This window comes from Lepidochelys kempii, chromosome 7 (genome assembly GCF_965140265.1).
Source record: "Lepidochelys kempii isolate rLepKem1 chromosome 7, rLepKem1.hap2, whole genome shotgun sequence".
NCBI lineage: Eukaryota > Metazoa > Chordata > Testudines > Cheloniidae > Lepidochelys > Lepidochelys kempii.
The window spans coordinates 64,723,595-64,736,285 of NC_133262.1; the positions used below are offsets into that span (position 1 = coordinate 64,723,595).

Consider the following 12,691-nt stretch of genomic DNA (forward strand, 5'->3'; position numbering starts at 1 on the left):
TAAGTAACTTAGAAGCTTTGGAAAATGGGATTTATTCTTCTAAGTGACTTAGGCACTTCTGAAAATTTAATCCCTAATTGCTAATATCTAACCTCACAGTGTAACATGTAATATGTACACATAAATAAATAACACAACACTTGTGGAGATCCATGCCAAGGGACCTGTTCTGACCCAGCGATATTCCTCTTCATATTTTTCAGATACACTCCTAACTGCCATTGATCCCAGTCTAAAAATACGGGTCCATTTTTTAACTCAATGAAGCAAAAATGGCAAACTTTGAACTAAATCAATGACAAAAGGCCATGACAACTCTGGTTTAAACCTTGGGGTAGATGTACTGTACCATTCCCCATGCAACTAAAATAGTAACTCTAATATATTAATCAGTCACATATTATAATAGTCATATTATAATACTCATATTAACTGAAACGAGATAATGGGATGTTATTGACTATAGCTATCACACATATAAACACAGCTACCATTTTATACTGGTTCATGCTGTGCCCAGATGAAATGCACAATATTAGTGCAATGGCCTCCTTAATTGTGCCATGTCATGAAAACAACTATAAATTATAGATTTAATTTGAACCATTATGGCTTTTCAGAATATATTTTGAAAGCACGTGTGAGGGTAGGTGCACAAACCAGCGTGTGGGATCTGTGTGAATACCAGCTGCACACCGCTTGTAACTCATAGGCATTGCTTCTTTCTTCTGGGCTCTATGACTGACATGAGTACAAATTCCATATAGCTATACATAGAAAATTCTATTATGACACTAAAAAGGATACAAGGCAAAAGACACATTGCAACATTACATGCTACAGTATATGAAAGCTTAGCTACTACAAGCAAACAGAATCACAAAGTGTTGCTCCCAGGAATGAAGTTCTTAATGACTACTAAGTGTGCCATGCGTGCATAAGGTACTTTACCAGGGATGTGCTAGCACGAACTAGTTCAATAATTGCACTGAAATTAATACACTGTAAAATAGTTCAATTAGTGTTTTTGGTTTAAGATGTGAATCAACTAGGAATACAATGGAAATAAATGAATTCCGCAGCATAATGCATTTTATTCTGGGAGCAAGCAGCTGCACTTCGTACCACACTTTTTCACACTGCTCAACATGCCAGAATCAGCATGCCTTCACCACAAGGTAAATACACTCAAAATCAAGAAACCAAGTAGAGGTGCAACAACTGCAGATCCTTGAAGATGCTGTGTTGCAGTAACTTCTCTGCAGTTGGATCATATCAATATGCCAAACTGACAGGAAGCCACCTCTCTTTTCACACATCGACTCAAAAAGCCCAGTAGTGTTTGACTATAAAGAAAATAAGCACAACACACAGAATACACACAACAGAACAAATGTGGAAATTAAGGCTGGAGTATGTGATTAAGTAGGAAACTGAAATATGTCTTGACAATGAGAAGTCTCCAAAGCACACCACAAAGAGTCAGACTATGATAAGTTGTTAAAAAATAGGGATGTGGTAGGACCCGCCCTGTTTATTTCATTCAAACCAAAAACAACAAAATGGAATGTAGGCTAGAGATGAGGCCTGTAACGTGGTTATTAAAGGAATATGCAAAACATGCCAACACAAAGAAAAAACAAACAAAGCAAACTCTTTCATTTGAGTTGTTTCAATAAAAGCTCGTGTAATAAAATGAATAGGAACATACAGCATAAACTACCTCTAGGTACTTCACTGGAACAGTACGGTAACTTTAATGAGTACTGTATTAGAATTAATCTGGATCAGCAATGCAAAAAAATCAGGCATTTGGTCATTGTTAACGGGAGGCAAAACTACAAGAGCACAAAGTATTGTATTGTAAAAACTTGTATTTTACAGAAAGACTCTGTGGGAAGAGAGGCTATTAATAAGGTTGTAAATATGGAGATAAAATGGCAGCACACAGACTGGTAGACACAGAGGACATGTCACAATACAAAATAAATTAACAAAAAGAGAAAAAAAGGACGGTGAACAGCAGACCGAGTTTGATTTCCAAATGTAATAATTGGATACATCAATGGTTCCACGACAAAATAAAAGTCTAATGCTTATATTTAATTTTATAATTCCTGCAAAGAAGTTAGTGCATGAGTCACAAGAACCAATAAAGAAACAAAATGATTCTATTTCTCTCCTCTTTGAAATTGGGGGCTCATATATAAATATGTATATATATATATACACACACACATAGACACATGACTATATATATATATATATATATATATATATATATATATATATATATATATATATATATATACATATATAGAGAGAAAGATAGACAAAGGTGTTATCTTCCTGAGTTCTTGGCAAGGAATTAGTCCTGAAGTTAGAAGGAGTGAAGGTAGGGTTGAGGTTGGAAGGAAAGGTAACGAAGAGGGCATACCGCTTTCGGCTTCTGCAAACGACAAGAAAAAAATTGCAAATCAAACACTTCGATAAGAAATCAACTGACAAGAAAACAAAAGCAAAAAAACCCTTTATTGAAAATTCTTCAATGACCATAACATTAAAAAAAGGTTTTTCTGCTGAGAATGAGGACAAATAAATGGAGAGACAAAGAGAATATTTAACAGAGGAGTAAAACATAGGGTGCATGAGGGAAGAATGTTGGTTAGGCCTTCATTCTTGCTTACTCTTGCAGGAAGAAAAAAAAAGGGGGGGGGGAATGGAAAACTCCAAATGGCATTGAGAGATTAGGATGGGGATTCTGTGTGTGTCTTTGCAATTTGCACTGATGTGGTTTGTGAATATTCAATAACTTTTTTTTCTGTCGTGATCTCAGACAGATTCTCTACATGCCCCTTTGGACTCATTTTTTTTTTAACACATGAGATGATGCCTTTCTGCAACTGGTTTAAGAAATAGTATTTCAGAAATAAACTTTGGGGCTACATCATAGAAACAACAGTAAATCTAAAGAAGTGTTTCTCAAGCATGTTAACACCAAACATATCCAGGATTATTAGCCCAAGAGTAGAATATGTTATTTCAAATACACTAGCAGCTAACTCAGATTTTGATCTGACAGTGGAATCAGCTAGAGTGCACCTCTAGGGAATTCCATTTACTTAAGTAAGATTCTGCACAGGTGCACGGATCTATGGTAGCGGATTTCAAATCAGGATCAAATTTTTAAATTGAGCAATCTCTTAATATATTACAGTTAGGTTCAGTTTTTATGTGACTTTTCAAATTCCATAAGGTAAAATATAATTATGCATTAGATTTATTATGAAGAATTTGTAAGAAGCATAAAATATGGTCTATATAGTTTCACCATTTTGTTTCATAAATTATATTTTATATTCACCATGTGTATATGGCTATATTATTTATAGTTGGATTTGCATAAACTATTGGGTTTCTTTTTTTTTTTTTTTTTTAAGAAAAGCCTTTTTAAAGATCTTCATTTAAAAAAGAGAATTTAATCATATTCTTCATGAAATAAAATACATCTTTAAATTTCAGTGTGAAAAAATAAGAAACAAAGGTAAAAAAGGATCATGAAATATGTACACAGCAAATGATTGCTTAGGGAAATGGATGTTTACACTATGGCTGAAATTGTGGCTGTACTGAAGTCAATGGGAGCTTTGCTGTTGATTACAGTGGGGCCAGGATTTCACTATGTGTCTCTTAAAACTGCGTACAGTAGTATGTCTCATCCTATGGTTCTTGCACAGGAAAACTATCACTGACTTCAAAGGGAGTTTTTCTGTGCCACCATAGGAACAGGTGTATAATTTGCTTATAAAAGCAGATAAATAACATGTATTATTAAAAATAATAATGGAAATCAGGGACAAAAAATGTTGTCATCTGGTTTGTTGTGCCAGACTAGTACACAAAGAGAGCTTCCAGTCACTGCACAGAGTGAGTAATTCTTTGACATGGCTCCCTGTGTGTGCTCCACTTCAGGTGTGCATGCGCCCGTGCACCTTTAAACAGAGATTTTTGGTAGCAGTACCCGTTTGGCCTGCATATGAGCCCCGCACATCCTTGTACCCCGTAACGAGGCTATATAAGGCCGCCTGAGTGAACTGCCCTCATTTCCTTCTCTACCGCAAAGTCCCACAGAGGTAGCTCCGAAGCAGAGGGGAAGGAGGGTGGGTAGTGGAGCAGCCACAGGGACACAAATCGCAAAGAACTCGCATTACTACACAAGCTGTGTAAATTCTTCTTCTCCTTCAAGTAGCATGCCTGTGAGTGCTCCACTGCAGGTGACTCCCTAGCACAGGGGTGGCCAACCTATGGCTCCGGAGCCACATCCGGCTCTTCAGAAGTTAATATGCGTCTCCTTGTGTAGGCATCGACTCCAGGGCTGGAGCTATAGGCGCCAACTTTCCAATGTGCCAGGAGGTGCCCACTGCTCAACCCTGGCTCTGCTACAGGCCCTGCCCCCACTCCACCCCTTCCCCTGAGCCTGCCGTGCCCTCGCTCCTTTCCCCTCCCTCCCAGAGCCTCCTGCACGCAATGAAACAACTGATTGGGAGGTGCGGGGAGGGAGTGGGAGGGAGGGGGAGGCACTAAAATCAGCGGGGCTGCCAGTGGGTGAGAAGTGCTGGAAGCGGGGAAGGGGGTGGGAGCTGATGGGGGGCTGCTGACGTATTACTGTGGCACTTTGACAATGTACATTGGTAAATTCTGACTCCTTCTCAGGCTCAGGTTGGCCACCCCTGCCCTAGGAGTAACCCCTTAAGGAGGTGGGAGTTTTGGAACAGAGTCCATCGGTGAAGAAGGAATTGCGTGACCTACTGCAGCATCTGATCTTGCAGTGTGAACCAAGACACAATGGACAGAAAACATATGCATCAATGACCACATTGCAGCCTTGCAGATTTCAGCAACTGGAATGTCTTTGAGTGGGCTGCCAACATAGACTATGATCTAGTAGAGCACACAGTCTCTTGTAGGGGAGGCAGAACCTCAGCAAAACAATAAGAGGCAATAATGCATATAGAAATCCATATAGAAAGTCAATGAGTGGAAACAGAGGCTCCCCCTTGACCCATCTGCAATAGAAACAAAGAGTCTATGGGTCTTCTTGAATGGCGTAGTTCTGTTGAAGTAAAAGGCTAATGCCCTCTTAACATCTAATGTATGGAAGATAGACTCCTGGGTAGGCCAATGTGGCTTCGAGAAAAAACAAAACAAAACAAAAGGTGACTAGTTTGGTTAATGTGAAACTCAGCAGAAACCTTAGGTAAAACTTTGGATGGAGTCCTAATGATAGCTTCCCCCTGGAGAACACAGTAAACGGAGGGCCTGCAATTAAAGCCCCCATCTCTGCAAACCTTCAAGCAGAAGTGATGGCCACCAAAAAGGCCATCTCCATAGACAGATGTAATAGTGAGCACATAGCCAGTGGCTCAAAGGGCTGTTTCATGAGATGGTTAAGAACCAGGTTGAGATCCCAAAGCAGTGTCGGGGCTGTAATCTGCAGAAAAAGACTCAAAGACTTTCAGGAATCTTGCTCTGCTCAGCTGACCAAATATTAAGAAACCGACTACTGGCACATGGAAAGCTGTTATTGCCACTAAATGAATTTGGATGGAACCACAGAAAGGCCTCAAATTTTCAATTCCAACAGGTAATTCAAGATTGTGGAACAAGATGACTAGATAGGTGAAAGATGGCACCAGATGCACCAAAGATTATATCTTCTCCATTTCTGAAGATAAGTGAGTCTGGTAAACCCCTTTCTGCTATTTAAAAGTACATTTTGTACTTCCGATGAACAGGTGGCCTCTAGTGGAAAACCACTGAGGAACCATGTTTGTAGTTGCAGAATGTTCAGATTGGGATGAAGCGTCTGACCTGCATCCTGAGACAATAGTCGAGGTTTGATTGGGAGCCACCATGCAGGGCAAGAGGTGAGTTTAATGAAGTAAGAAACCAAACTTGTCTTTGCCAAGTTTGCACAATCAAAATGATCTTGGCTTGGTCCTACTTGATCTTGATGAGGACCTTTAATGGCAATGGAGTTGGAGGATATGCATAAAAAAGGCTTTTTGTCCATGTAATAAGGAGAATGTCTCCTAGAGATTGGGGATCAAGTCCCCCTCTGCAACAGAATTTCCTGTACTGTGTGTTGGCTGCCATGACAAAAAGGTCAACCTGTGGACATTCTCAAGCTAGGAATTTTTTTTGAAGACTCAAGAATCCAACTCCCATTTGCAATTTAGGGAGAAATGTCTGCTAAGGTCCTTTGCCATGTTGTTTTGTGTTTCCGGAAGGTACGAAGCCGAGATGATTATCTGATTGGCTATGCACCAGTTCCAGCTTTATCGCTTCAGTTCAGTGTCGGGGGAGCGCACACCCCGCTGATGACTGATATAATACATGAAAGCTACATTGTCTGTCATGATCTTCATGGACTTGTTTTTGAGTAGGGGAAGAAAGTGAAGGCAAGCAGTTCTGACCACTTTTAACTCCAATATATTGATGAGTAAGCATTGTTCCTGTCATGACCATTTCCATTGGTCTATGTAAGGACCTAAATGTGCTCCCCATCCCAAGAAGGAAGCATCTGATGTTAACACAATGATAGGAGGATTCTGGTTGAACAGGATTCCTGCACAAACCTTAGAAGGATTCTGCCACCAGGTGTCTGACTGAAGGAGCCAGCTGGATACAGATATTTGTTTGTTCAGACTGTGTTTGTTGGGTACATAAAGTGTTCTATGCCTCTCCAGGAGACATCAAGGATGCAACCTGTGTCATAAAAATGCAAGCTGCAATGTGTCCCAGCAGTTGCAGATATGGCCTTGCTGAAACTTGAGGGCTCAGCTGCACTCTTTAGATAAGGTCCTTTAGAGCAAGGAACCTGTCGAGAGGGAGATAAATTCTGCCCATTATCAAATCTAAAAATTATCCTATAAAGAGAATTTGCTGTGTAAGGTCAAAATCGATGTCTCAAGATTTATCTGCAGGCCTAGACTTTGGAATAGTAAAGTTGTTTGAACTGTCAACCAAGCCTCCTGATATCATTGTCCCTTGAGGAGCCAGTTCTTGAGGTAGGGAAAGACTTATTCCTAGATGATGGAGGTAGGCAGCTATGACCACCGTGATCTTTGAGAACACCCTTTGGGGTGGAAGACAGGCCAAAGGGTAGGGCCCAATACTTGTAATAATTGTGACTGTGAAATGAAGAAATCTTTTTTGAGTGGGATTAATCGTTATGTGGAAATAAGAGTCTTTGAAGTTGAGGGTCACAAATCAGTCCCCAAATTCCAGGGAGGGAATTATAGCTACTAGGGACACACCGTTCTGAATTTCAGATGTCTGACATGCTTGTTCAATGGTCTGAGATCTAGTATCAGCCTCCAATCCCTGTTTTTCTTAGGTATCAGAAAATACATTGAATGAAACCTTTTATCCTGTGTTGAAGTGGAACTGGTTCTATGTCTCCTAGACTTAGGAGCAATGAGATCTCCTGTGTCAGTAATTGATCGTAAGAGGGGTCCATGAAGAGGGACAGGGAAGGGGGGTGGGAGGCGGGATTAAGGTAAATTGGATAGTATAACCCAATGTAATGGCCTCCAATACCCATTTGTCCATCGTTATAGCCTCTCATAGTCAATAGAGTAGAGAGAGGCAGAGCACCTGAGAAATTCTGGTCAGTGGGTGGCTTAGACTCTTGACCAAACCACCAAAATTGGCATATGGATGATGTTGATGGTTGGGATTAAACAGTCAATGTAGTTGTAGGCTGCGTCTTTGAAAATATCAATCTCTTAGCTAGTGGTTATGGTGGCCTATGGAAGGTGGAAAAAATCGAACAGTGTGAGGTCTCTGTGCTGACTGAGATCTGCTAAATTTTCTCTTATTTTCAGGTGTGTATATCCCCAAAGACCTAAAGTGTGGCCCTAAAGTCCTTTAGGTATGAAGCGAGTCATCTGTGGAGTCTGCAAAGAGCTTGTGGCCATTGAAAGGTAAACCTTCCACTATAGATTGTACTTCCCACAGGAATCTAGACAACTGAAACCAGGAAGCTTGTCTTATCACTACTGCTGTGAAAATAGATCCAGCTGTAGGGTCCATTGTATCGAGTGAAGCCTGCAGTGATATTTTTGCAAAGAGCGGACACATCCTTTATCATGCTGCTCAAACTGTTCTCAGTGTTCCTGTGGCAAATGGCCAGGTAGGTCATATTTTGACCTCAGCACCTGGTGGTTCAGTAGCCTGAACTGTGAGGTTGCTGATAAGTAGCTTTTACAACCAAAAAGGTCTAGACATTTCTGGCCCTATCATAACAAGTGGTATGTTGTCTGCCCCTTTCATTGACTGTGTCCACTACCAGAGAATTTGGTACTGGGCAAGAAAATAAAAACTCAGAATCCCTGGTCAGAAAGTAGTATTTTTTTTTAATCAGCCCACTTGCATGGGTGGGGGGCATTGCTGGAGTTTTGGCTGGCTCAAAAAGGGCTTCATTAATTGGCAGTGATGCCTGTGCTGTGGTAGAACTGTGCTATATGTCCAAAAGCCTGTGCTGGGAACCCTGGACTTCTTCCAGGGGAATTTGCAGGGTGTCAGCAACCTGTTTTCATCAGGTCCTGGAATTGCCTGAAGTCTTTTGGCTAATGAAGTTGTGGCATTACTGCCTCATCAGGTGATGACAAAGAAATATTTTAAGGGGCCGGGGGGAACTCCTTCTCTGTCCTTGCCTCTTGCTCCTTCAAGGTCTCCTTTGGCTCAGAGTGGAGAGGATGGATGGGTAGTATCCAGGAACAAGGGATTCTGTGTTCCTGGGAATCATGGTCCCTTGAAATCGCTGGTGGTACATTGCCCGAGGATCCCAGTGTGACACTGGCAAACCAGGTGCCAGCTCTTGTCAAGGACTGAAATTCATTGCTGTAAACCACTCTTTTCGCCTGTGTGTCAGTATAGATACTGAACTTATAACAATATGTTTAGTGTTTAGATTTTATGAAATGCTTGTAAATTGCTGCATGCATTAATCTCATTTATAATATCTTTAACACATGATTTAAGTTTTTGCTTTATAACTGTAAAAAATGGTTGCCCTAAAACCATCGATCTGTCAGATGAGATTGTCTCCTGCTGATTAAAAAGGCCATCAAAACAAAATGGGCCATTGTGGGACATCACGATACAAAGACTTTGTTAATTGCCCCTTCACACCCATGTAGAGGTCTACATGGAAAAAGGCTCATCCCATCAGCTTTGATTCTGGAAGGAGGACATAAAGATAGTGAACAAGAAAATTTTTCATCTCTTTTGCTTTTTGAACTTTGACAGGGCTGGAGCTATGAAACAGAAGCAGAGACCCCCAGAGTGAACCTGGGTTAGCCCTAAAAGACATTCAGTGCTGACAGATTGCTACAATTCTGTAAGCTTTTCGAACCACAGACTGTAACTCATTCGTGTATATTTGTTTGTCTGCTTTAACCTGTATTTCTTTTTCCTAATTAATAAATCGTTAGTTAGTTTACTATAGGATTGGCTACAAGCATTGTCTGATGTCAGATCTGAGGTACAAATTGATTTGAGGTAAGTGACTGTTCTCTCGGGAATGGAAGCCACCTGAATCTTTAGTGATCTTTGGTATATAGCAACCAACTATTACAAAGTCTAGCTTGCCTCAGTTGCAAGATAGTCCTCCTGGGCATTTCAGTCTGTTTGTGATTCTATGATAGGACTATTATAGCGCTTCAGTTCACATTTGTTACTGGGTTGGGAATATTGAATTATAGAACATACGAACAGTTTGGGGTATCTGCCCTGTTTCTGACAGTCTCTCCATGGGTTGGCACTTATGGTCGTGAACCACTTTAGACAGTCTGCTACTCAGGAAGGCCAGTGAGGGAACCCAAAGCCATGGTGGGGGAAGGTATCCAACAATGGTGATCCCAAATATTTGTAGGCAGGGGTCTGATATCCTGCTTTGTTGCATCTGCATCAGGGAATAATGTCTTCTGAAATAAAGTGGAGAGCCCTGAACTGAAAGTTCAGAGTCTGAGTCAGAATGCTCCTCCACATATTGTATGAGAGGTGGCAACCCCTCTTCATGGATAGTAGAAGTTAGGAAAGATGTAGGTCTCACAGAAACATGAACAGTCAGTGACTCAGCAGACCTCAGTACGGAGAGGTGTCCAGAAGTCACAAGGAGTGGAGACTCAGGCTCATTCAGGTACCAGAATGTCTGTGATACCAGGAGCACAACAGAACTTGATATAGGCACTGATGACATTCTAGATGCCATTGTCCAAGGCATTGATGTGAGTACCAAGGGGATGGTGCATTCCACTGACGCCACTTTCTTGGTAATAGTAGTCTTTGGTGCTGTGGCCTTTACCGCAGTAAAGTAGTAGTAGTAGTAGTAGTAGTATGGGACTTAGTTGAAGTGCTTCATGGTACCTGAAGTGCTCAGAGCCTCACAAGCAGCCATCTCAGGGCCTCCAGTGACTGAATCTTCTTCAAGGAGGAACTTGCTGTTGTTCTCCTCTTATCCCCTCCTTCATGTTAGAGTGGGAAACTCTTGGTACCACCAGCGCAGTTGTTGGTACCTCGCTCATAGAGCTTGTCAGAGACCAGGGTTTTGATGCCATCTTCACCTTGGAAGCTCTCAGTGACTGTAATCTCAATGTCGACAGGGCACTAACAGCTTGTACAGGTGGGTTTTCTGTATCTGGTCAGAAGCCAGTCTTAAAGTTAGCTCCATTATTAAGAGCCTATACTTTATTTCCCTGTTTTTTGTGACCTTTCCTTAAAAGAAGTGTAGATCTTGTACGTGCTGGGAATATGAGCATCTCTCAAACAATAAATGCACTGGGAGTACCCGTCACTGATGGGGATTACTTCTTGACAAGAGAGGCACCTTTTAAACCCCAGGGAGACCAGCACCCCAGACACAAGAAAAAATTTTAGGGCCCCTCAATAGAGGGGAAAAACAAACAAACAAAAATATGTATATATATATTTTTTTAAAGAAAAGAGAAAAACAAATGGGAACAAGCGTTCCAACATCTATAAGATACTAAACCTACTACTACTAAGAACTATTAATGCTAAGAATACTAATAAAACAGGAAACAGGTGCACACTAAATTCTGCCTCTGGCTGAAGGAGCTTCAAAAGAAACAGAGTGTGGTTTGCCTGCGAAGCCTTATATAGCCTCGGTATGGGGCACAAGTGTGTGTAGGATGTATGCATGGGCTGAACAGGCGCTGCTACCAAAAATTTCTGATAAAATTTCAGGGGTACATGCACACCTGAAGTGGAGCACCCACAGGGACACTACTCAAAGAAGTAACCTTTCACTGGCCCTGAAAAAATTGGTACTGGAGCTTCAAAATGTTTCCAGACTCAGGAACATCATGCTATACTGGTTGTCGAAGCAAGGGCATCTAGTTAAAGATTTTTTTCTCTGAACATTTTTGTTGCCATTGAATGTGAACTATGGAGAACTTCTTAAAAGTTTCACAAAACAAGGAGGAAAGTTAATTTGTACACCTCCACTGTGGACCCCTTGCCCAAGAACTGTGAGAAGCTGGCTTCAGGTTCCATGGTATAGGCAGCTTCCCTATTCACACTGAAGAGAAACTACCAATTAAGGACCAGTTAAATGCTGAAGACATTAGAATTGGAGGAAAAGGTCTGATATTTTCACCACAATCAATAGCAACAAAAAATACTGGTGAATAATGAATGCAATACTGACTCCCCATGCTTAAAATCCGGTTATTCTGATCACTGTCTTGCTTTCTCATCTCTCTGCTTCAGTTTGGGCATGACTCTAGGAGCCAATATTCTCAAGAAACTCTAAAAAGTAAGAAATGAATGGTTTCTACGATTACATTTCTGGTTAGACTAATATGTTCCACTTCAGCAATGCTCTTAAACACATGCTAACTTTGAGATCCCATTAAAGTCAATAGGACTTCACCTGGTTTTAAAGCATAGCTTTCATTTAATTTATTACATTCATTATTTACTGGTATTTTTAAGCACATTCTTAAATACTCTGGTTAACTGGGGCCAAAGTATATGGTAGAAATGCAGGACGGCATCAGAAATATGTGACACTGAGGTCCAGGATCACATGAACAAGCAGAACTATAAATTAAGGTTACTTGTCATTGGGAAGTGGTTATTCCAAGCTTTCTAATGAAATGAAAATATTCTAGTTATGGTGGTTCACAAGGTAATTATTCTTAAAACAGTTCATCAGACCAACAGCACTATTTTGGCACTACTTTAGCAGAGCAAAAGCTGGCCCTCCAACTAGTGGATTTCTCTACTGTTGGACGTTTACAACAAATACTGTGCTCTCACAGTCTCAAAACTGTTCACTCATCTTCATTAGTATTTTATTTTTTCCTACAAATTCTATTGTCCTCACTTTCTACCATATTTCTTTACTATGAACTTTTGTGACATTAGGTAATGAATATATATATATATATATATATAAGTGGATGCTCTTTCATGCTGTGTTACTTTATTTGACTTTTCTATACCATCTTGTGAATAAGGACCATTCCAACTCCCATTGAAGTTGGTGGAAAGGCTCCCATTGACCTACATGGGAGATGGATGCTCTCCAAAATTATTGAAGAAAAACTACAATATCAACACTTATGTCACAGAATGAGAATGGAAGCAATGACAGCAA

The 12,691-nt window shown here is 40.6% G+C and overlaps 1 protein-coding gene across 26 annotated transcripts in view; it reads right to left on the minus strand.

The window, feature by feature from the left end:
• KCNMA1 (potassium calcium-activated channel subfamily M alpha 1) overlaps positions 1–12,691 on the minus strand; it is an 855,266-nt gene that overhangs the window by 152,230 nt on the left and 690,345 nt on the right. For 16 of the 26 annotated variants that reach the window (XM_073353217.1, XM_073353214.1, XM_073353207.1 and 13 more), the window contains exon 17: positions 2,438–2,449. The exons of the other annotated variants lie outside the window; for them this stretch is intronic. In XM_073353217.1, coding sequence (XP_073209318.1) covers positions 2,438–2,449 — 12 coding nt within the window. The remainder of the gene's footprint in view (positions 1–2,437; positions 2,450–12,691) is intronic. 26 annotated transcript variants of the gene reach the window in all.